The sequence below is a fragment of the Colletotrichum higginsianum genome, chromosome 4, assembly GCF_001672515.1.
Source record: "Colletotrichum higginsianum IMI 349063 chromosome 4, whole genome shotgun sequence".
Taxonomy (NCBI): Eukaryota; Fungi; Ascomycota; class Sordariomycetes; order Glomerellales; family Glomerellaceae; genus Colletotrichum; species Colletotrichum higginsianum.
The window spans coordinates 4,707,291-4,731,066 of NC_030957.1; the positions used below are offsets into that span (position 1 = coordinate 4,707,291).

Below are 23,776 nucleotides of genomic sequence, written 5' to 3' on the forward strand. Positions count from 1 at the left end.
TCTCCTCAGACCTCACTTCTCCACTTAAGGTAACCCCCGTATCCCCTCTTTATGGCCTTCACCCTTCATTCCTTCATAGCACTAACACGCCGGGATGCCGCTCAGGATCCCAGACCTGATCACCTCCGCTAGCCGCTTCACGTCCTCCAGGCTGTTGTAGAACCCGAAAGAGACCCGAATCCCCGTTCGGAACCTCGTCGCGACAATCCCTGCATCCTCCAAGCGCCCAAACCACCTCGGATCGTGTAGTCGAAGAACATGCAGGTGCGGCGCGTGCCATCTCCTCTCGCTCGGGCCAACGACGCCGACGCCCATCTCCGCGCAGGACCGCCGTAACGCGTCGCCGAGGTCGTACAGATGGCGCTCGACATTCCGCGGCCCCATCACCTCCAGATAGAACTGCAGGAACGCCCGCGCCGCGACGGCCGAGACGAAGCTCATGTTGGCGTGTTCGTATCGCTTGGCCGTGGGGTGGAATACGACGGGCCCCTGGGGCACCATGAAGTCCTCCGAGTCGCTGACGCTGCTCACGCCGCCGTACCCGACAATCGGCGGTGTCGGGTCTGTCTCCCTGATGACTTCCGTGTCGACGTACAGCGCCGCGAGGCCCGTCGGGGTGTTCAGCCCCTTGTGGAGGCTGAACGCCGCCGCCGAGACGCCGAGGTCCCGGACGTCGACGTCTGCGAAGCCGACCTGCTGCGTGAGGTCGGCCAGGACGTGGATCCCTCTGGGTCGGAAGGCCGCGCACACGCTCGCGACGTCGTTCCACTGTCCGCTGTGGAACATGATCGAACTCAGCCCGATCGCTCTGGTCCGCTCGTCCACGTAGGGCGCGAATGTCTGCGCGTCCGCGGCCGCGGGGTCCTCGGGGTCCGTAGGGACGAGCCGGACTTCGAGCCCAGAGGACCGGAGCGTCATCCACGCAAAGGCCTGGTTGGGATGCTCGCAGTCGAGGATGACCACGTTGTCGCCCGGCGAGAACTTCAGCCCGTGGATGAAGCTCCCGAGGCCCTCGGTCGTGTCTCGCACAAAGGCAATGGTCGAAGGGTCGGCGTTGATGTACCTGGCCAGGAGCGTCCTCACGGCCTCGACGTCTTCCTTCCAGGACGGCTTGGGTGAGGGGTGGCGGAGTGCTTCGGAGCAGAAGCGGGATAGCGCCTCATTGACGATGAGGTTTGAAGGGGGCATGAAGGCGGCGTTGAGGTGGACCGTTTTCCCGTCCGCAACAAGGGGTACTAGACGGCGGAGCAGCCCAAAGTCTGGGGTTGGAGTTCGGCGGTTTCGTTGTTTCGACTTGTCACTGTTGATTGTGACTAGGTCTTCCGAGTCGAAGAGGTCTTGGACACTTGAAGGAGCCATGGTGACTTAGATTGGGGGCGGCGGAGTTGGAGGGAATATAGAACACAACATGGCAAAGTGAAGAGGCAGCAGGGCAGGTTGGACACTTTATATACATCTCTGGGAACGTGGCACTTCCTCAATTTCCCTTGTTGTTAATTCTTTGGAGATTGGGGTTCATGCTGTAGCATCAGACACGAGGAGATGCAGTTCGTGGTACAGTTGTCATCGTGTGAGTGAAAACGCCGCTCCGGGGATGCTCGTGGGCCCGCAATGGAGTTGCAACTCCGCCTCCATCATTGCCGGCCTGATGCGTTGGCCAGCGCCTGGAAACACCTCGATTAATGAGTGCAGTACCATGCAAGGAGCTCTCAACGCTCTATTACACAAAGGAGTCATTCGTGCCAGCACGGCTCATTCGTGGCATTGAGTCAGTGCCAGCTACAAGCTGTCGCCATGTTGGTCCTCCCGTCCGTCCGGCCGGCCCTGTAGCCGGGTACGTACGGGGAATACGGCAAACTAGCTTACCCACATCTTCAGCTCCGGGGCGTGGGACAAGTCCAGGTGCATCCAATCAAACTATCTGGCGGCAGCGAAAAATGGAACGCTGGCTGCCAGACGTTTCCAGTTTCGGCAAGTGTCCCGGGCTTGGTCCGGAGCGGACTTCCAACTCCATTATGGGGGCAATGCCCGGAGAAGGTTCCGGTCTCGGAGCCGACTCGAACCACTTGATTGAAGGGGGGAGGTGTAATGTTTGCTACCTAAAACCTTGATAATTCTCATCGGCACAGAGTGATCATCTCATTGTTTGTCCTTATCACACACACTCTGGCGTGCCAAGGACTCGGAGGCACACTTAATCACCATCTTCAAGGTTCGGGGGGCACGAGTTGATAACATGGTTACGACGTCTGCTTATCTCTTTGTCTAGTAACACAAGATGATTTACAAGTGACCATACTCCCCTTGGTCATTCCCTAATTCCATCATGACGTTTTTTTTTTCTTTCCGTCCGAAGCTCTCGCCTAGAGTAGTCAAGACATGTACTGTCCCCATTCTCTACAAGCAACTCAGATTCACAGTTGCCGCTGCAAACGACGATCTTATCGAACGAGAATCTGCTGTTCCTCCAACCATTCGCTCGTCACACCCTTCTCCCAAAGAAGTGCGCCCAGTTGGGGGTTCGCCATGAAAAACCGGACCGATGTTCCCGCCCAGAGGTCTCTGTTGAGCTCCCGCTGCATATCGGCGTGGTTCACGCGCTCAGCGACGACAATGACCGTCTTGAAATGCATTCTCCGGGCGCTATGGGCCTTTGAGAGGCTGGTGAGGACATTTTTGAGGCCTTGACGGTACAGGGCGCGGGTTGGGTCATTACGGAAGAGCGCGCGGCCCCAGCCGTGGGAGACGGTCGTTGCGTTCAGGAAGATGTCCTCCAGCTCCGTCGGTAACGCGCGTGCGAAAGATAGCCCGCTCCGGTTCATCTCTAACGGGTCCGCGAAGAAGCTCTCCATCTGTACGTGCAGCTTCTTCAACTTCTGCAGCTTAGGGAGGCGGTTGAGGAGGCGCTTGCCGACCATGTCCTCGCCAAAAAAGATGTTCTTTCCGTTGACCTGCAGAACGAACTCCTCGAGGTGGGGGCAGTGCTCCGTGAGTGTCGAGTCGAGGCGGTATTTTGTGACTTCGCCGCCTTTCTCCACCCATTTGTCGTGCTCCCAATGGTACGGAGGGCGCAGTTTCACTGTCAAGTGCGTGACTCGTGGGCACTGGTGGAGGAATCTCAGCAACGCCTGGCCCGTGGCCCGTCCCAGGTCGTCGACTATGATCGTTCTCGTAGACAGCATCTGATGTTTTCCCAACAGATTCAGCACCCGATAGCCATTTCCTTCGAAATTGAGGTGCAGCACGTCCGGATCAGCAAGCGTGAGAAGGTGGTACACAGGAGATGGAGGACTGCCTCTGGCAGAGTATCCTTTCCCCGCTGCCACGTCGTAATGTCCATAGAGACTCAGAGTCTTCAAAGCCGGCAAGAATCGATACTCGATAGGGCCGTGTTCTACTGCATGCGAGATTACGTTCGACATGCCATCCCAAGGGCCCGAAATATCGATTTGATGGAGGTCCAGGTGCTTGAGACAAGGAAGGAAGTAGAACAGAAGGCCCAGCATCGTCGTAAGGTTGTAGGCCGCGAATGACCTGCATCTCATCTGGCAGTCACGTACAAGGGCCAAATCAGCATCAGAAACTTCGGACGTGTTGAATTGCGATTGAGGCCATGCCTCGTAACATTTGGCCGCAGTCATCCGTGCGTCGGGTTCTGTTCCGGCCGGTCGGATGGTTAGCTCGCGGATGAGAACGCGCAGTTCCTGGTTCTCGATGACGGTTCGGATGAGCAAAGCAAGTCCAGTCGAATCGAATAGTCCCAGGTTGATTCGACGATACAGCTGCCGTTGAGCAGAGGCGCGGAGCTTTTTATCCACCGTGCAGAGGTTAAGGAGGTCTTGTCGTCTTTCGGAGAAGCAGTCGACAATCCCATCGATCAGCTCTTGGGCTAGGCCCGAGAGGTGTGGCTTCCCCATAGCTTCGACGCGATGATGTGAAGAATCAGGTTCAGCGCCCTCAGGCAGTCTCTCGCTGAGAAAGTTGCGACGGTAAGACTGACGAAAATAACAAAATCAGTAAACTTGAGATCTTTGCGTAAGGTTGGAGCAAGACGATAAGGTAAAATAAACATACGGACGAAATGACCCAGTTGCTCAATGGTATCTGCTGGGTCTGAAGTTTGGGTTGGATGAATTTCGTGCGATGATGTTGGAGGAAGGAGTGGGATTCAGAGCACCCGATCTTTCAGCGCGAGTGATTTGTTTTGATTCGATCGAGTTCTCTAGTATGGAAGGATGGAAGAGGCTGGTTGGGTGCAGAAAGGAAGCAAAGAGAAACTGTTGGGTAGACGGGAGTCACAGCTTGGAACAGCTTTAGACTGGTCTTTCACTTGTTTACGTGAGCCTGATGCTGATCTTACTGAACTCCGGGCCTTTCCTGTGACTTCTGTTCCGGATAGGTTAAAACTTGTGGCTTGGAGACAAGAGAGAATTAAGGGGACGGGACTGAACTCTTCTCCCAACACTACTCTCGGCGCTCTGGTCAACATGTCTAAGTTTGAGTAGAGTGGACGATTACAGCGGACCTCAAACGCTTCCCGTCCAGATTCCTTGCATTATAAACACTCAAACCTTCTTCAGAAAAAGAGATTCGTTCCTATTGTTTCCATTTAGCCCATGCCCAACGTCGCTATACCCACAGCTAGGGCAAAATTTATGAAAGGAAATGGCTCAAACAGGCCCAGGTAAGTTGCTGTAAGCCACATCAACTCATCTCATATGATAACTCCCTTTTTAAAACCAATGCTTGACTTTTGCCTTGCCTAGCAAGCTTTGGTTGCAACATAGAGCATCCCGGAGTTGTGAACGGAACTTCCGGCGGCAATCCGGATACGAGTGGGTCATCACGACTCCGGTGTCCCGGAGGGCTCCATCCGGTGTGGATCCAGTTTGCAGCTCGCTGTGAGGTATCCATAGCTGGTTTTTCATTAGCAAGAGCGAGACACGTTTGGATACATCCAGCATCCGCAAGCAATGCACATTGAATAGAAGCGCGGCCAGTTCATAGTCTAAAGCCATTCGATTAGATATTGTACCAATCTGTTGTGGTGCTGCATGCCCACCATGGTCCACAAATAAGTCAACTGGCATTTGAGCATTGACAGCAGCATTGTTCTTTCATAAAATATCATTGTGGTTGTAACCTCCTCAATCGTAGCTGTTCCTTGTTTGTCTCTCGCCTCATGTTGCCCTCTGGTTGTTGGATGACCCGGTTATCTTCTTGCAACCCTTGAGGGTCTCTTCAATACGCATGTGGGCGGAGCCCGCAGAGTAAGCTAGGCACCTTTGCAGGGCATATTTTGTCAATAAAACCACCCTCGTTTATGCATTTCATCCTGCTGTAGCAGGGTATGAGCGTCTTGTTTAGGCAGCTACCGCTTTAATACTACCAAACTACCCTGGATTCTGCATCTCGCTCCCCTCTCCGATGCTCCTTGCCCCTCACTCTACTAGGATCTTGCGGGATCCTACGGCAAGTTGAGGGATCTTTAAGGATCTTTGGTTCATGGAAAAATGAGTATAAAGTGACGGTCTCCAAGACCTGGAAGCCCGGTTCCCTTTCGAGGTTCCTCAGCAGCAAGCTTTGGGTTCTGCCTTCTTTCACAATGGTCAACTTTGCTCTTCCCGCCGTTGCCGCTGTGGTTCTTGCCCAGCTCACCGGAGCCAGCCCGGTCGTCGCCACTCGGTCCGACGCCGTCGAGGTGTTTTCCTTTGGCAAATGGATTGACGGCATTATCGCCAACCCCGAAGGAGACAACTTGACTCCCGACGAGGCCGTCGAGGCCTGGCACGCATCTCTTGAGAGTACCAGCGTTGCCCCTACCGGGGAGAACCTTCTCGTGAAGCGTTACTACTGCAACACCATTCCCAACACCGAGGCCTACGTACGTTTCAGGACCTTGTTTCCCCCTTGGGCCGGTCATCTTCATCGTGCTAACTTGGCAACATAGGTTCCCGATGCCGTGACCTGCATCAACGACCTCGCTCGCCGGGGTGGCGAGGCCTGCAGAGTGGACGGCTCCCGCGTGTTCTGCGTCATTGGACGCGCCCAGATCACCGGAGTTGTCGGCGGCGGCGTTACTTCATCGACTTCTTCTTGGTAAGGTACTTCCGTTCAGTGTGCTCAAGGCCAAGTGCTAATACCATGTGTCCAGCAACGACGTCGCACGTGGTGCTGGTTTCGTGATGGATCACTGCACTCGCGCGGACAACACCGTCCAGGGTGCGGAGTTTGCCTACGGCAACGGCAACCTTCTTGTGTGGATCCGCCGTCCCTCTTAGACGTTTTCTGAGCCACAGATGCGTCTGGTATGTGTTGCTACCATCTATGGCTGTAGGCTGGAAACTGAACGGCCTGTCCGGTTTGAAGTTCAGTGGCCTGCATAAGTGCATGTACTTGAGAACAAATGTCTATAAAACCATCTGTCAACTAGAAGATAATGAAACAGTAAAATTTTAGTTGGTCAAAAGTTCATGGTACTCTTGCAGGACATTTCACTGCTATTGGATTAAAGAGCTTATCAGAGGGCAGTTTCTTAAACGTTGCCTCCCCTTTAGAAAAGACCGGTTATTATCCCTTTAATCTTTAATTTAAATTATGCAAAATTATGCAACTAACTAAGTAGATTGTAGCTACAGCCTACACACTAAGCTCTAGATTAGTTCTAATAGCTTAAAGGGCTAGCTGTATATTAGGCTTAATACTTCTAGATGCTATAATGTGCTGTAGAAGAAATGTGTCTATTCGCCTCAACGCATCATTAGCGCAATTTTATATCTCACTTGCTTGTCTATTCAACTCGCTTATTAGCTACGTTAACTATTCCTGTATTGTAAAGCTCTTGATTGAGAAGGATAAACTTACACTGCAAAGCTAAGTAACGCCCCCCTTTATTCAGATATGTCTGGAACTGTTACAAAGCCTAAATTACGTCTTTCTAAATCAGAGATATCACGTAGATATTTCTCTGGTTTTGTTTGCTTGAAACTTTGAGGCTCGGCAAAGGGACTTATCAGCCCCATTTCGTACCCGTCTACGTCGCACAGTCTCCCCGGATGTCGCAATCCAGCCTCGTTTGCCTCATCCTCAGTAATCACGCGGTGGTGGCAATTTCCTAGGCTTGTTCTCTCTATTTCCCCTACATTCGGAGGCCGCTGATTGCTCTCGATTCTAACCTCGTGTGTAACAACGATAACAAGATTTTGCCACGTTCTTGAGACCACCGGCCAGAATATTGGAATCGATGCCAGGGCTAGGGATAGTCGGTTTTCTGTTTCTCCTAAGAGTATTATAGTTGGGAAGATCCACATTGGATCGGGCTTGTTGTCTGATGTCGCCTTGTTGGCAACAATGCGCCAGACTGCGATTATATTAATTCTAGATGTAAAACCGTCAGTCAGTCCGTCGCACAAGAAATTCAAAACTTAGGGGTTTTTTGAGTTCTCATACAGTATTCCGATGCAAAACAAGATAAGCAGCCCAATCTTTGTTCGGTGAATGGTCTCCTGGCTGAAGAGTAGGGATATAGGTAGTATAAGGATCAAAAAGTCCAGTGCCATGTTTGATCCATTAGATGCCACGACAGTAGAATAAACCTCTACTGGATTAGTAGAACCATATCCGTAGCAGTGTGATTCTGACCCCAGTGTATAGAACTGGTATGGTGGAAAGCATGGAAACCAGGCCATGAGAGTAAAGCCAAAGCCCCACGCTAATACAACAACGATCAAGCCTACGGATATGATTCTAAGGCGTGGCATGCGGCCCTGGAATATCCTTAGGTATTGGAGAAGCATTGAAAGTTTTGTAAGGGCGTTTGACATGGAAAATGACGCGTTAGAGATGTAGAATAGCTGCGTCTAACGTGAGCTCTATGTCTTAAAAGCATTGTGATTTAGAAGGAAGTCAACTTTACCAAAAAGAATTTTTCTCTATCACTGTCGGGTACCTCCTTCAGTTTATGACCCATGCCGTAGTTAGTAGCTAAGTCCGTGTTAGCCCTACGTATTATTGTAATGTTAGATAACATGTATATTAGAGGTGTAGTTACTTAAACAAAGTCCAATTGCGCTCGATGAGCCTGCAAGCTGTATTATCGACTCAGTGTCTACACTCCTCAAATGTCGCGAGTGGGAACCTTACCAGCGCAATCACGACCACAAAGTCGTCCCATCCGGGTGTCCGTGTGACAAGCACTCTCGTGTAGACTCGCAGACCAACGCAAAGCCAGGCTAGGACCTGAGAACGATGGTTATCAATGAGCTAGGGTGGCTTAATCTTCTGGATCGCACCAAAAACGTGACTATCACGGCCACAATCGTGCTTCTGCGATTTTCAAATGGCAACCCCTCGTCAGTGTAGTGCGAGGGGAAGTTGCCAATACTACTCAGGTTCCCGAACATTGTTTAATAAGAGACAGTCGAATAACTAATATAAGCGTAAGACTAGGGGTATCTATTAGTCAGGCACCAGCTTTAAACTTAATGTAGCAAATGACCTACTATGCAGGCTAATTGTTAAGACGGCAGGGCAGCTATCGTCGCAGAATTATAGATATGGCACGTAGGGGATTTATTAGAATGCTAACGTAATTTCAACTGTGGTAAATACTTCGACTAAGCGCTTGACCCCGTTCTTAACTGCTAACAGTCCTGGCTGATAGAATTAATAACGCGCCAGAAGGCGGCAATTAAATAATTCCAGACCCTAGTAAAGTATAACAGAGGAAGGTTACAAGACATGAATCGATATCTCACAGTCATTTGCCAGTCTATCAGCATAAAAAGTTAATTAAGTACGTGAAACACGAGCTTGATAGTACTGGATCTTACTGTGTCATTGCTTCCTTGTGAGAAAGGTCAATACAACCGATGATCTAGTATTGGGGTGTCAGGGACCGATGACTAAGGGGACACATGGGGGGCACTGGGGGCCCTGTATGCAGGGATCGATCGGCCGGCATATCCATAGTCCGGCGAGGCATTTAAGGATCTCCAGCGAAGCCAGGGGGATGAAGGAGGTTAGATTGGAATGGTCATCCTTACCCATACCTACCTATCAGTCTATTGAGGGCATCATCATCGACTCTTTCACTCTGTGCGAACCCAGTCTCTGACACGTGGTGACTGAAGACCCAGAACCGTACTGCACCCCGTAATATGCTGTCCCTTGCAGTTTCTTTCCTCTAAAAACTGTGGTGCTGCCACAGGTCCTTTCGGTTATGTACTAAGCTGTCATCCGATTCATGTGCGCACGTCACACTAAAATGCTCGGTTCGTTGACCTTAGTGTCTACAGGGCGATGGAGTAAACATCCGAGGGAGACTATGTTGTTACGGCCCAGCTTTAGTAGTCTGGCCTCAACTTTCACGTTTTCTTCCGTCTGAGTTGGTCAACTTGACGCTGATCAACTCACTTTTTCAGTTGGACTTCTCTCTTGGTGTGAAATAGAGTAGAGGGAAGGCAACAGACGACACCGTCTTTGGACGAGGAAGACCCAATGGGCAAGACGGGCCTTAATGAAAGCTTCTTTTATTTGATGTTTTACAGTCCACATAAAATGACTTACTGTGATACTATAAGATTGTATTCCATAAGATGATTGTCAGATTGAGCGTTTTAAGAGGAGCATGACTTATAAGCATGCAGACGGTAACTGGACATCGGCAACACATGATCATGCTGAACGACGGCGCTTCCACGTCCTCTCAGTAGAGTTTTGCTAGATAGGTTTGCATATTTGAGGCTTGGAAACTATCTTCACTAACAATTTCACGAAGGTAAAATGTGGAAATGGTGGTGTGGATTTAATTTGCCTTTTTTCTTTTAATTTTATATCAAGTCCAAACTTAGCCAGACGCAGACAAACACAACTACACTCGGTCATCTACGACAGGTTTGCATTAAAAAACGTATACTGTTGAAGGCAATGCAATAGACAAGACGACCTATGAGTTAGGCAGCACCAGCAAGAGCATGTCGTGGCCTCCCCGGCGGCGGCCGGCGTCCGGGCCGCCAGGCAGCATCAGGACCGCATCAGGGCCGAAAACTACGCCGACCAGAACCCCACTCTGACACATGGCCCTAAAACCAATCACCTGTGGCGGCTGCAGCACCCCGACTCCACAGCAGTGAGCACACCCCTGACACCCCACCAGTCGCCAAACGTCCACACGGAAAGGGAAAGGAGCTCGTCCCGGCCGCTGCTCATTCCCATCCCCGGGCAGCAGCAGCACATCGGCAGACATACATACCAACCAACGGACCAGCCAGCAAACCAATCGCGAACCCCCCGCGGATTCCGGCTTCTCACCAAAAAAGGGGCATCCTGTGTAGAAGGCGGAACAGAAGAACAGAGACTCGCCCAGCCAGCCTTCCCTTCGTTTCCCTCTTTCCCTTCTCTCTCATCATAGCTAAGCACACTCAAAGCACTAGAAACGGAGGGACACGCAAGGGCATTTAGTCCGTCATCATGGACGAAGAGGCGCCTCAACATCAGCTATCCAACGGCACGATGCTCACACCGGACGCCATCGCAGACCTGCTCTCCCCCGCCTCGGCCTGGGCTGATCCTGGGTCCGAGAGCCAGAGCCGCGCGCACAGGACGGCCCTGCTGGGCGATGTGCTGTTCACAGCAAAGCAGCTGTGGAATGTCGGCAGCGAGGAGCTTGATGCCGTGGCTGAGAAGCTGGGTGACGGGAGTCGAGACGGTGAGGAATTCCTTCGTGTCATACAAGAGAAGAAACGGGTTGCTGACATATCCGCCGTAGCTTCATGGAGACGGCCGCTAGGAGATTCGGGCATCCTGGACTTCTTCCTCTCCATCGTCGCCACACAAGGCCTCCGTCCGGATTTGAAGAAGCATATGCTCCGTCTCATTGGCAACTCCTGCGCCGACACGGGTACGACGCCAAAAAAACTACTCCCCTCTCCCCAGGGGCCTCAGGCTTCACTCACGCTGGAAGGCTGACATGAACGCTCAGATGAAAACCGCGAAAAGGTTGTCGCCTCGGGCGCCCTCGCCCCCATCATCGGATTCCTCGCCGACGACGCCGCCTTCCACTTTGCTGTGCCCGTCCTCTACAACATCCTCGTCGACTACGAGCCCGCCCAAGCCCAGGCCAGCGCGCAGTCCTTGACGTGGCATCTTGTGGACTTGCTCGCTAGCACGCGCCTCGCCGACGCCCCGCACCTCGTCGGCATCGTCGTCAAGATCCTCGCTCTGCTTGCCACTCACGGTAAGTCTCTCGCTTTCCCATCCATCTTCTTCAGAGACACCGGGAAGGAGGGGCGTGGATAGATAATGAAAAAAAGACGATGGCTAACATCCCTCCCCAGAAACCGAGGCAACCCGGGCACCCTCGCAGACACCAGCCGTCCTCCTCACGCTGGCCCTCGCGCCCACGACCGACGCCGAGGACTTTGTCTCCCTCACCGCCGTCGCCCTCGCCTACCTCACTCACGCGCCCGTCCAGGCCGCTTTTATCGCTACGGGTTCCGTCCCTGTGCTGCTGGACACCCTGTACCATCTCCAGACCCAGCTGGACGCTCTCCAGATCGAGGACGAGGACGCCGCCGTCCAGCTCCGGGCGCTCCCGCAGTCCTTCATCCAGGTCCTCGCCGACATCTCCTACGCCGACGAGTTCCCCCTCCGCCACCCGCTCGGCTCCCCCGTCCTCGACACCCTCCAGTCCTGGCTGTCCCTGCCCAACCCCCACCTTCGCGCCGCCGCCTGCCTCTGTCTCGGCAACGTCGCCCGCTCCGACGAGGCCTCTTTCGCACTCGTCCGCGACAGAGCCGTCCACCTCCCGCTAGTCGCCCTCCTCCGCGACGCCACCGATCCCCAGCTCCTCCACTCCGCCCTCTCCTTCCTCAAGAACCTCGCCATTCCCTCTCAGAACAAGCCCGTCCTCGGTGACGCCGGCCTTTTCGACCCGGACGTCCTCCCCCGCGTCTGGGCCCTCGACGCGAACCCCCAGGTCCAATTCTCCGCCGTCTCCCTTGCCCGCCTCCTCCTCGTCAACACCCCGCCCAACGTCCGCCGCCTCTGTGCCCCGCTGAGCCCGGACCCCTTGTCCCCTTCGCACGAGACGACGCAGCTTCACCGCCTCCTCGACATCTTCGCCCGCTCCGACGCCGAGCACACAAGGACCGAGGCCGCCCGCGCCGCCGCCGTCGTCTGCCGCGTGCTGCACACCACCCCGATCCCCCCCGTCCTGCCAGACTGGGACCCCTCCGAAGACGGCTACGTCTTCCGGCCCGAGAAGCCGCTGTCGCCCGCGGCCCTCGCCGAGGCTGAGGGCGACGGCAGCACCAAGCGGCGGGCCAAGTTCTACCGCCAGCACGCCGGGTTGAACAAGGCCCTCGCCTTCCTCGTCACGCAGATGCGCTTCCCCGTGCTGCGCAGCGAGGCCTGGTTCGTCTTCGCCCTCATGTGCCGCGCCAAGGACGGCGCCGACGTCGTCATCCGCACGCTGCAGGTTGCCGGCGCGTTTGAGGCGCTGACGGAGGCCATCACGGGGCGGACGTTCGCCGCCGCGGAAGAGGCCAGGGACGGGGCCAGGGCGATCGAGGAAGGCCCGGCTGGCGCTGGGCAGGCGGCGGTTGTCAGTGGCGGGAGCAATGCCGCGATGGTGGAGGGTCTGGGATTGGAGCCGCAGCAGGCTGACCTGTCACAGGCGGCGGGCATGAAGAAAGTGGATCGGGAGAATGGCCTGGTCATGGTCACGGAATTGGTCAAGAAGCACGCCGACGAGTTGCCGGCGGCGAGGAGGGCAGCGTTTGAAGACATGTTGAGGGAGGGCGGCGAGATGCTCGTGGATGAGAAGGGTAAGGCAAATGCTTGATCATGTAGAACCCCAACAAAATCAAAATATGGACACACCCCACTCGAAAGCCACGATTGCCGTGATGTTCCAAATGTCAATCTGGGGTAACGACCAACAGGACTTGCTTCAGTCTCTTGTTCATCTTCATCAGAGATCACAATTCACACAAGGACAGGGACGCAGGTGGGAAATAAAAGCAATCGAATCAATCCTTAGTCTACTCCAGTCACCTTGACCCATGATACACGTCACGTCGTCTTCGTACGATGCGTCTTCCTAAAAACTCCGTCATGCGACGACGTGGAGGGGGGAAGAGGGGGAAAGGGAAGGTTGAGGGCAACCGACACAGGCGGGCGTGATCAATGCAATAGTTTCTTTATGACCTTGTCCTGAGTGTGTATCTCTCATTTCCACTGAAACCCACGCCAGGCCAGAAGACAAACCCGACTTCCGAAGAACTTTTTTCTTCCCTTCCTCGAAAGTGTTTTTTAACGCGTCGAAAAGCGGCAGCAGCCGAAAAACCCATTTCCATGCAGTGTAGCTGCACTAGCCGCAGCAGCATCGAACAAAACCGCCCCCCGACGCCACAAGAGACGATAGCAGAGCAGCAGCAGCGGTGGTAGCAGAGGCTGAGACGTGCGCTTATTTCTTGGCAGCCTCGGCCTCGGCCGCATCGCGGGCACGCTTCTCGCGCTTGCCCAGGTTGCGGGCCTCGCTTCTCGCGAGACGGAGCTTGCGGTAGGCACCGCCCTCGATGGCCTTGGGAACGTCGGACTTGGAGATCTCGGAGAAGCCGGAGGCGACCTTCTCGATGGGGAGGGCGTTGGCGAGGTTCTGGACGGTCTCGGTGTTGGCGAGGTCGACCTTGGAGTCGCCCTGCTTGACCTTGTTGGAACGGCGGGGGAACACGACGAGGCGCTCCTTGTAGGCCTTGAGGCGGGCAACGTTGGCGGCAAGGGACTCCTCGCTCAGGTTCTTGCGGCGGCCATCAACGGAGATACCGATGGTGGGAGCGTAAAGGCGGGGGATGCCAGCGGCCTAAGGTAAGTGTTAGGACTTGATGATACTTTCGGCAGACACCAAAAAGTTGGTGACTTTGTCATTGTCTTCCAGAGATGATCGTACCTTGAGCTCGTCGAGGGTGAAACCGCGGCCGGCACGGACCTTACGGTTGTAGCGGATCGAGGGGCATCTCACGACGGGGCGGAGGAGGTCGGTGGGACGGGGAGCGACCTTAGCAGCCTTGGCCTGACGGGCGACACGGCGGCTGTGCTTCTTGCCGGCCTGTTGTGATGTTCCAAGTCAGATCCTGCCTATTCCAAACCAAAAGAGTTTTTCCCCCAATTTCCCGGAGTGTTCCTGCGCGCGAGCGAATCATACCTGGTCGAAGTGCGTCCGGACCCGGCGCTGCCAATCCTTGCGGAAATCTGTTGAAAAGTTCTGTCAGTCCAAAGTGTCTCGGTGAAGAACAGTCGTCGTCGAAGTTGTCGTCGTCGTCGTCGTCGCCTATTACGGGAGGGAGTTGCTCACGGTTGTGGGGGATCTGCTGGTTGTGTGCGATCGCCTGTGGAAAAGAATCACATTGTCAGCATTCTGCGATGCGATGCAATGACTTTGACAGCGAGAGTCTATCGGGAGGCGTGTATCGACATACCATTGTGCCTGTATTGAGCGATCAAGGGGGTTAGTAGTCCGGATGGGCCGTCGTCGAGATGCTGCTGAACGCTTCGAAATTTCCTGGAGGGACAAGTCAAAATCTCAAGAAGGGCATGAAAACCCTACGAAAGAAGGTACGTACTGAACGCAATTGTTGATTGGGTCGTGGGGTCCACCCACGGTGGCGGCGAGGCACAGGCGACGGGAGAACCATAATCCGGTTGGTCTGTAACAGTTCCGTGTGGCTGGTAGGCTGCAGGCTTTTCAGTAGTGCATGGGGTACGTGCGGGAGAGGTCGCTGGGCTGCTCCACACGTGACTTACTGATTGGGAGCACCACTCAGAAATCTATATAAGGACCGCTTTCCTGGGCGGACATCCTTCTTGAAAACTTTTTGAAGGTATACTTACCTTATTCAGTAGTCTGGGGATCAAGGAATCCGGACTGCAGAGAGGGAGGCCTGCATTGCACATCGCGGAGTCGACCTCTCTCGATTGCCCTTCGGGGCCATCGTGGGTGCAATTTTTGATGTATACCGTTTTCATTATGTGCTCTGCCGTGTGCAGGGTCATGAAGAAGATGTCACGGCGCTGTGGGAAGCTCCATTACCTGAGATGCCTTATTTTTGACATGTATGTCTCGATGCAACTACCGCGCAAGCCAATCATTGCTGCTGGCTGAGTTGACTGCTTTCATTAAATGTCCCGTGACCAACTGAGCAGATTATCCAAGTGCAAAGGATAGAGACCTCACTAAACGAGGCCGCCAAACCCGTATCGAGTACCATCTCTATGGCTTCTCGTGAGGGGGAAAAGTAGTGTGATTTTGCGATGATGGGAGATCAGATGCACGGAATTTGATCAAGCAGCACCTTGTCCCGAAAACCTCACCTTGGCCTGATTTCCCGTGGCCTGTTTGCCCTAATGTCTTCTAGGCCTGCCTGTTTTCTTTTCTTTAGAACCTCATCATCTTTGCGTGCTATCGACCTGGTCTCAGAATTTGCCATCTCCAGCATGAACATCGCCAGCCTCTGCCTCAAGTAGTTAATTCTCCCTTAACGATAAGAAGAGAAAGAAAGAAAAGAAGTCATTTGACGTCCGGTTCCCAGATGCCACCAGCTGTCTCTATAAGAAGCTTCAAGTCCCCCCAAGTCTTGAACATTTCTCGTACCATTCTCGCGCGGAACAAGCCGCACCAGTCAAACGCTGCCAAAAAAGCGTGCAAGACGCCGCAGTGGAGACCACCCATCCAATTCGTAGGTCGACAGCAGCAGAGAGAGACAGAGAGAGAGAGCTCCAAAAAATCTCATGACAAGCCCATCCCGATTCCCCCGTGCTCCGGAACCCGCGTAGAGCAACGACGACGAACCGATCGTCTACCGCCACGAACACCTCGACCCCCCCCTCCTCTTCCACCCGTCCCGTCCCCGTCGTATATCACAGTCGAAACGAAAAACCCGTTGCAGCGACCGGACAAAACGACAAGGACAATGGCATCCAGAACAGGCGGTCCCCGGAGCGCCTCTGACGCCACGCGCTTCACCTCGACCACCCCGCACGCCGCCTCCAAGAACACTCCCACATCGACGACGGCGGCATCGGCGGCGACACCACAGGCCCCTAGGTTCCCCAGCCGGCAACCGGGCGAGTCCCCCGAGGAGCGCGTCCGCCGCCTTCGCGCCGCCCACGAGGCCGCCCGCGCGGCGCAGACCTCGAGCGTCGACCGCGTCATCGGCGGCAGCCGTCGCCTCTTTGACTTTGCGCACAAGTTCACAGTCCTCGGCCTCGTCAGCTTCACGGGTACGTCTTGTCTTGCATGCATGCCTTCCTTCCGTCTAGTCTTGACCCCGAAGGATTGTTTCTTTCCCATCGCGCTTGTGGTTCCTGAGGGAAAGAGTCGCCACTTGAGGGAAGGGGGGCGGGGGGGGAAAGAGAGAAAGAGAAGAGAGAGGACACGGCACTTGAGGGAGAAGACTTTGCATCACGACAGTACAGAATGCTAACGCTCACAACCCCCTCACAGCCATCGCAGGCCTTGTATCCGTCTACTCCGTCTACGACATGGTGACCTACAACAAGCAGCGTCGTAACGACTTCATCGAGGCCCAGCGCAAGATGGAGGAGGACTCTCTCGCCTCGGCCCGCATCGCCTTCATCAACGGCACCGCCACCGACGCCCAGGTCACCCTCGTCGAGGAGGCCAACACCCTCGCCCGCGAGACCGGCGTCAAGCTGCCGCCCCTGCTGTCCGCGCCCACCGTCACGACCCAGGCCGAGAAGATATTTGGAAAGGGCGGCGGCCAGCAACAGCAGCAGCATCAGCAGCATGAGAACGCCTTCTCCGCCGAATCATCACCGGACCCTGCCGCCACCGCCGCGCCTCCCGCACAGAAGAAGAGCAGCTGGTGGCCCTTTGGCGGTTCCTCTTCGGCCGCGCCCCAGAGCCTCGATGAGAGGAAAGAGCTGCTCCAGGACAAGGCCAAGGCGGCCTTTGAGCGCGAACGGGAGAACCAACGGCGGGGCGGCGATCTCGATCAGCTCGGCCTGCCGCAGGAGGAGAAGAAGGCCGAGAAGAAGGGGTGGTGGTAAAGGAAAAGGGTTCGTGTGTAGGCTCAAAATCGCCCTCTCGTCGCCGACTCTTTTCTCTGCCCCCCCCCCTTCCAACCCCCCCTCCCATCTTCTCCCAATCCATAGAGGAGTGTATTGTGCGGTGACGGATCTATTCTTTTGTTGTAATATGATGTCAAAAGAGAAAACCCCCGGAGAGCATGCGGTCGGTTCTGTGACGATATCGGTGCGTAGAAGAGACACCGGGGCTGAAGGGTCAGCTATGGAGGAATGCGCAGTCTCTCGAGGTCATTGGCGACGTGTCCTGTGTCGCCATTGAAAAGCCAGGAGGAGGAAAGGAAGGCTTGGGTGTACGAGCGCCAGTTGTACCATTTTCTCCCAGGACCTCTTGCTTTATCAGACGGCAGGGCTGAGGAGACGAGGAGTCACTGTATCATAGTGTAGACAGACTGGATATGCATTAGACGGCGTCCGGTTTGACAAGTTTTGCATGCGGGAAGGAAAAAAAGGAACACCGTCCCCAACTTTGCATCTCTCAAAGTCCGCTTGCTCGTCTCCGTTGCGACATCGACATATATGTTAAGTGGCATCGGGACAGTCATCGTCATGAATAGTGCTGGCGCCGTCGCCGCTTGATTATGTCCTCTTGGACCGGTATTATACACAGTTAACCCGCGAAACCGCTTCCAGAATGCAGGTGCCTCCCGAGTCCCCCAGTGGGCCGCGCCGGGCCAGTCGACTCTCCCAGTCGCCAATATGCCATAACCGGAAAACCTATGAACCGAATAAATATGGTATGCGTCCCTCCGTCGGACCTAAGCGAGTGGAACGATGTGCGCTAAATAGTATGGTATTACCGCCGGCCGAAAGACTTCCGTGTCCCTGGCAAATCCCAAGGTTTGAAACGCCGTAAACGAAAAATGAAAACGTAGCACACGCGCCTTGAGGCACCACCAACAACCTCTTGGCGACTGCCATTGCATCAATGGCCTGTCGGCCTTTTGAGTTCTTCTACCATCCTCGCTTCTCGTTCTCGTTATTTCTGTGTTGCAAGTGCTCGCGGGAGAAAGTTTGCTGCGACAGCGTCATATGAGCCGGGTTTGCCGGCTCTATCAGATTGTCCGTCCGATATACGCTCTGCCCCCCTCTACGAGACAATGATGTGGTTGAAGTGGCCCGGGACCTTAAGGCGGCACTTCTCGCAGTCGGCACGATAGCCGATGCTTAAGCTCTTCTTCATGCCGGGCTGCCAGGTCCACGAATTGACCGTGTGCCTAGAGCGGATATGACCCTTGCGGCCGGGCGAAGGGGTGGCGGGCGCCGAAGTGGTCTCGGTGGGCATGGCGTCTACCGTAGTGGTGATCGAGTCGTCGCTCATCATGTGTGCGTGATCCTCGATGTCCATCATGCCGGCGTCGCTGTGGAATCGACCGTCGAGGGATGACTGCTCTAGGCGCATGGTAAGGTTGGAAGGGAACCCGTTGTCAAGGATCATGCCCGGGGGGCTCAGGCTTCCGCTGGCGGCGCGGCTGCTCGAGTCCTCACCTTCGCTGATGGGGGACGGCAAACGGCGATTCTGGACGGCGTGCCAGTCGTCGGTGCCCTCCATAGTGCGTGGGATGCAGCGGGACTGGTCGGGTGTGAAGCCGGCGTGCATGTGGCCCATATTCACTACGCCATTGAGATGGCTTACTGCGGGACCCGGGCCACCCCAGGCGCCACCCCGGACCTGGGCAGCAAAGTTTGGCTGGATGGGTGTCGGCATGCGGCCAGTGCCCGAGGCGTGGTGGTCGGCGTGGGTGTGCTGGTTGTGGTGGTACTGCTGCTGCTGCTGCGGCTGCGGCACAGGCGGCGGCGACATTGTATCCATCATGTCCATGTCACGGTCGGACTCGGTCAGACCAAATGGTGAGGGCTGGCAGGACATGGGCGCCGGGGACGAGGACCAGGGCGAAAAGCGCGAGGCCGGCAGCTCCTCCGAATCGGAGTCGCCCGGTGTCAGGGTGCAGGGAACGGAGCTTAGGGGCACCATGGGCGTAGACCAGAGCTTCGAGGAGGTGGGCGAGGTCCGGAGAGGGAGACATTGGAGGCGTTTCTACGGAAAGACGGTCAGTGGGCGTGTTCCGGACGGGAAGCAGAGGGAGGGGAGGGAGAAGGAAGAGGGGAAAGGAGAGAAATGCAGGCAAGCGTCGTACATTTCTGTGTTCACCGAAGCTCAAGGTGCCGTTGTGCAGGTCCTCGTCGTCGTCGCGTCCCCTCTTCCTGGTAACGTCCGGGTAATGCGGCGTGCCGAACATGGCGAAGATGTAGTAGGGGAAGCTACGGGTATCTGTCTGTATATGTGTCTGTATGTATGTCTGTGTCTGTATCCGTCTCCGTATCTGCTGTGTATATGGGGATCGCAAAGGACGGCCGAGTTTAACGGGAATGGATGAGCAAAGGGTGGCGGTGCAGTTAGCGATGGGCAGCTTCTCGAGTTGGGATCGATTACGGTCGCGATGTCCGGTGTGTCTGGTGCCTGGTGATTTGGCCAGCGCGTCGATTTTGGTGTCAGACGGAAAGGAGGAGGAGAAATCAAATCAATTAGAAAAAAAGATGTCCTGGTGATGGAAGAAGAAGAAGGATGGCGCCGGTCGTGCCGTGAGCGTGGTCGCTACTGCTGCTGGGAGGAAGGAGGTGCACAGGCTGCCAAGTTGCCCCGGACTGAATGTGCCGCCAGGGTTGACGGGATTGACGGGGTGTGTGAGTGACCCGGGTGTGAGTGGCTGGTTGGGAGTGTGGGTTTTGGGGGGGTTTGGGGGGTGGTTGGTTCAAGGTTGGCGGCAGGTGCGCTACGCTGCGAGAATGACACTGACAATGGGTGTGTGTCTGTGGTTCTGCGTAGGTCTTCGTGCTTAAGCTCCCGCAAGCGCTGGTCGATCGATGGAGGCAGTGGATATTCGCTGAACTGGCCGGTCTCGTGGGTGCTGCCGATGATTCAGTCGCAAGAATCCGAGGTTGGATCGCCGGGGATGGTATTAATTGACCTTGACGTGTGGAAGTCGTCGTCGTCGTCGTCGCAACCCGAAGAGGCAAGGCTTGATCTGCACTACGCGTGGGCTGTGTGGGCTGGGTGCTGTGGGCTGTGGGCTGTGGGCTTCCTGCAGTGTTTCCCCAGATGCTGGTAAATTGCGATTGCAATTTAGATTTATATTGCAATAGGTAAATTGATCCGGGACGCCGGTGGCGGTTGAAATGCGCGCAGTCTAAGTCGTGAGTTGCGCCTCTGTCCAGATTTCTCTTTGCGCAACTGGCAGCTTCGTCGTCGTTATGATGCTGCTGCTGCTGGGTATCTAAGAGAAGTATCCGTAGTACCAAAGGGAAAGAAATATAAGAAGGAATGAAAAGAGGAAGAGGAGGTGGAGGAATAAGAAGATGAAAAGGACGAAGAAGCCAAACCAGAGTGTCGGGAGGGGAGCGGTCGCAGGTAAGGCGAAGACAGGGAACCATGAAAAAGAATTAACAAATATGAATAATGGATGCAGCAGGCACGACGGCAACCTTAAGCTGGTAGACGCCACAAAGGGGGTTAGGCGACATGGGGAGGGGAGGTAAGTCCCCGAGCGAAAAAGCCAAAGCTCAGGTCAGGAAGTGAAAAACAAGAACAAAAGAAAGAAAAAGGAGAGACCCAGACTCGTCAAGGTTCTTCCCGGACCAACGGTTTAGGGGGCGTGGGACTCACACACAAAGCTCTGTGGATGAGTACACACATACAACCCCGGGGGGGGAGAGACTGGCGTCGAATATTCTAAGGGAGTATCTTCGCGTTGTTTCGCGTACATCGTCCTCGGGGTTGGAATGGACACGGAAGTTAGTAGACAACTCGGGCGAGCATCTCCCCCTCCATCTACTTCTTCGAGACCCGGATGGCCGATGCCTGTCTCAACGGCTCACGGGTACGCGGCAACACGGATCCAGAGAACTTTGGAACCTTGTGCCGGCCGGTTCACCAAGAGGCCTGGGAAACGAACGACGCGGCCGACCCCAGTCCGAGCAACGGTGTCAGTCAACCCCTCCGCCGCTGCCAAGGCGAAGGACGTGGTGTAAAAGGAGCGTCCCACGAAGAATCGTACAGCAACAGAGAACGGCTTTGAAATGAAGGAGGATGGGGAGGGGATTAGGGCCGTCGAGGAGAGAAGGGAATCAGGCAGAGGTCAGGATGCCAGGTGCGATACATTTAGGAAAGCCGAGTTGGAAACCAAAGAGGGCAGCCGAGTGATCTCGTTCCGAATAGTTACCATAACCACAGTAAGGTGGAACCTCATCTTTGTCAAGTCAGCCAATCCACATCCATAACTTCCCTCGTCAATCTCACAGTATTTATCGCGTCTACTCTATAACATAACTCATCCCGACGATTCTCCTCCCCCTTTCAACGGAGGAAAGGAAAGGCCGCGGTGAGAGGTGAACGGACGCCCATTTTCTGGTTCGTCCCGCCCGAATCCTATCCCCAGCCTGCCCCAGGGATGTCACATGCCCTATATTCGTCGTTGCTGACGAAGGAGCTGCTGGTGGTAGTGGCGGTGGTGGTGGTGAGGGTGAGGGCTGGTTTCAGACTTGCTTCATGAGATGCCGGGGTGTGGCGGGATCAAGGCGGCTGAATGGGCAGAGCTCGCAAAGAGTGTGAGCGGGCGCCCTTCCGCTACGACCACCGATAACACGCTTGGAATGAGACGGGAGGCAATTTTTTGCTGAATTCACGGTGCTGTTGCATTGCTGGCCGCGCCCGCGCGCGTTGTGCCCATTAGATATCATATACTTGTCGAAGGTTGGGAGTGCGTCGGCCCGGCTTCGGCGGGCGGTGACGTGAACGACGACTCTCATATCATGACATTCAACTACTCATGATTGGTATGCTGTCGATCACTTTTCTACTGCTCGTCAATGCCTCGTGTTTGTTAGGTCAACCTTCGGTCAACCATTACTCGAGGAGGGCAGCGCCCCGTCGCAACGGATGCCGTCACCTACATTACCCTCCCTCAACTGGTGGCCGATCCAGTTTCCCCACCCCCCTTCTTCCTCCCATTTTCTCTTCTTACACAGTCGCGCCCCCTTGTGACAAGACATGACCACTCTGTTCGGCACCGGGGCGGGGCTGTCGCACAGCTCGACCCGGCCTGTGCATGTCGCGAACCTCGACGCCAAGGATTCGGCTCCTCGAACGAGCACGGAGCAGCGGGGTCCAGAAGACGGCCTGCGTGCGGGCGACACAGCGCAAGAGGCAGGGAGTAAGAGGAAAACAAGGAGAAGAAAAGAAATTCATGGCGGGAGACGTCCCGCGCTTGGTATCCTGCAGTTTGTTAGACGGTTGATGTCGTAGATTGTTGGGTGTCGATGCTGCCCTCCCCGTCGTCAACACCGCCGACCCGAGGGAGAGGCCAGCCTGCACAGGGCGAGTATCTCAATCGACAGAGATACCCGGCGCTACTGCCGGTAACCGCCGTCACGGTGCCATCTGGGCTGGGCAACAACGCGCGGGGCGTTGTGGCTGCCACATTGCAGCGGGACAGAAGCTTGGTAGTCAGTACATGTAGGTAGTCAGTCCCCCCCCCCCTTCCCCCGCCTTCCGCGCCCGGGACGGACGTGCACCGCCGGACGGCCCTGGTAGTCTCCACACGAGTCGTTACTCGCCCCAATGAGCAAGGTTTGAGAGCGAACCTCTTGCACAGCCAGCCAGCGATCCCCTCAAATCATACGAGGAGTCGTTAATAGCCTCCTCGCACTTGAGCTTTGGCTTCACCTGGAAGAGGTAGACTCCGCCCGCGGGGTAGCAGCTAGTCAGTCAGTCATCCAGGACCAAGTACAGTACGGACATCTCAGCCAGGAAAGGAGTAGGAGGGACCGGCCCCCAAGAAAACCTGAACCCAATTTGGATGGACTGCGACAAAAGCTGCACTGCAAAACCTCGACCACGGGACCCGTCTGCCAAGAGTGCTTCGAACCCGGGGGGCAAGCAATCTGCCTCTATACCGATGTCGTTGATCTTCTGCCCATCCATGCCGTCTCCCGGTCTAAATAAATCTCTCTCGGAAGGGAGGGACGGGAAAGAGGGGGGGGATCTATTTTGATCAAGAAAGCCAAGAGGGGATCCCCCAAACCGACTGGACCCGTAGATCTTTCCTTGTTCCTCTCTGATTCTCCCTCGGATCCTCTCCCAGAGACTATCTCCAGACCTGTTGTAGGCGAGTCGGGACCAGCTGCGTTTCACCGCGCTGCCTGGTGGTCGAGTGCCCGCTGGGTTGCGTTGCTTCAGAGCCCCGGGCCACTTTTCTTGACTTCTTGACGAGTTACAGATTGTTGACGAGAACGAGCTCTTTGTCACGTCATGAGTTGGCCTGGGCTCACGCGGAGTAGAGGGCAGATTCCCCCAGGGGGGTCGCCTCTACCGAGGAAAGTGGAGACAAACCCGGCACCCGAAATATCCTCGGTGAGAGCTATGCGAGGGAGATCGGTTCTTCGGTGAGAGGGTGAGTGTTCGGTGAACAATGGCGTGCTGCGGGGCCGATTGACCAATCGTCTGGGCTTGATTTCTCACGGGTCCAGCCGGCGTCTCATTTGCCTACGATGGTGTACTTTGAAAGACAGAATTGTCAAATCTCCCACGTTTTTCCAGAGGACAACGGTGTTGTGCCCTTAATTTAGGGACGCGTCCCCGATATATCATTACTTAGACTTACTAGCAGAGTCT

At 55.2% G+C, this 23,776-nt stretch overlaps 7 protein-coding genes across 7 annotated transcripts; 3 read left to right on the forward strand and 4 right to left on the reverse strand.

The window, feature by feature from the left end:
- Positions 1-81: 81 nt before the first annotated feature.
- Positions 82-1,359, reverse strand: CH63R_06741 (putative Class IV aminotransferase; the record flags this gene model as incomplete). The annotated part of the gene is made up of 1 exon (XM_018301716.1): positions 82-1,359. The coding sequence occupies one exon, from the start codon at positions 1,357-1,359 to the stop codon at positions 82-84; it is 1,278 nt and encodes a 425-aa protein (XP_018159566.1).
- Positions 1,360-2,441: 1,082 nt separating this feature from the next.
- CH63R_06742 (uncharacterized protein) lies at positions 2,442-3,917 on the reverse strand (the record flags this gene model as incomplete). Its single annotated transcript, XM_018301717.1, has 1 exon — positions 2,442-3,917. The coding sequence occupies one exon, from the start codon at positions 3,915-3,917 to the stop codon at positions 2,442-2,444; it is 1,476 nt and encodes a 491-aa protein (XP_018159567.1).
- Positions 3,918-5,605: 1,688 nt separating this feature from the next.
- CH63R_06743 (uncharacterized protein) lies at positions 5,606-6,281 on the forward strand (the record flags this gene model as incomplete). The annotated part of the gene is made up of 3 exons (XM_018301718.1): positions 5,606-5,884; positions 5,951-6,099; positions 6,155-6,281. The coding sequence occupies 3 exons, from the start codon at positions 5,606-5,608 to the stop codon at positions 6,279-6,281; spliced, it is 555 nt and encodes a 184-aa protein (XP_018159568.1).
- A 4,189-nt stretch (positions 6,282-10,470) lies between these two features.
- On the forward strand, positions 10,471-12,844 carry CH63R_06744 (GTP binding protein; the record flags this gene model as incomplete). Its single annotated transcript, XM_018301719.1, has 3 exons — positions 10,471-10,900; positions 10,982-11,236; positions 11,337-12,844. The coding sequence occupies 3 exons, from the start codon at positions 10,471-10,473 to the stop codon at positions 12,842-12,844; spliced, it is 2,193 nt and encodes a 730-aa protein (XP_018159569.1).
- Positions 12,845-13,468: 624 nt separating this feature from the next.
- CH63R_06745 (60S ribosomal protein L13) lies at positions 13,469-14,483 on the reverse strand (the record flags this gene model as incomplete). The annotated part of the gene is made up of 5 exons (XM_018301720.1): positions 13,469-13,864; positions 13,952-14,110; positions 14,207-14,253; positions 14,297-14,390; positions 14,481-14,483. The coding sequence occupies 5 exons, from the start codon at positions 14,481-14,483 to the stop codon at positions 13,469-13,471; spliced, it is 699 nt and encodes a 232-aa protein (XP_018159570.1).
- A 1,107-nt stretch (positions 14,484-15,590) lies between these two features.
- On the forward strand, positions 15,591-17,070 carry CH63R_06746 (uncharacterized protein; the record flags this gene model as incomplete). Its single annotated transcript, XM_018301721.1, has 2 exons — positions 15,591-16,281; positions 16,505-17,070. 2 exons carry the CDS (start codon positions 15,591-15,593, stop codon positions 17,068-17,070), a joined length of 1,257 nt encoding a protein of 418 aa, XP_018159571.1.
- A 1,126-nt stretch (positions 17,071-18,196) lies between these two features.
- CH63R_06747 (uncharacterized protein) lies at positions 18,197-19,346 on the reverse strand (the record flags this gene model as incomplete). The annotated part of the gene is made up of 2 exons (XM_018301722.1): positions 18,197-19,096; positions 19,245-19,346. The coding sequence occupies 2 exons, from the start codon at positions 19,344-19,346 to the stop codon at positions 18,197-18,199; spliced, it is 1,002 nt and encodes a 333-aa protein (XP_018159572.1).
- Positions 19,347-23,776: the final 4,430 nt, after the last annotated feature.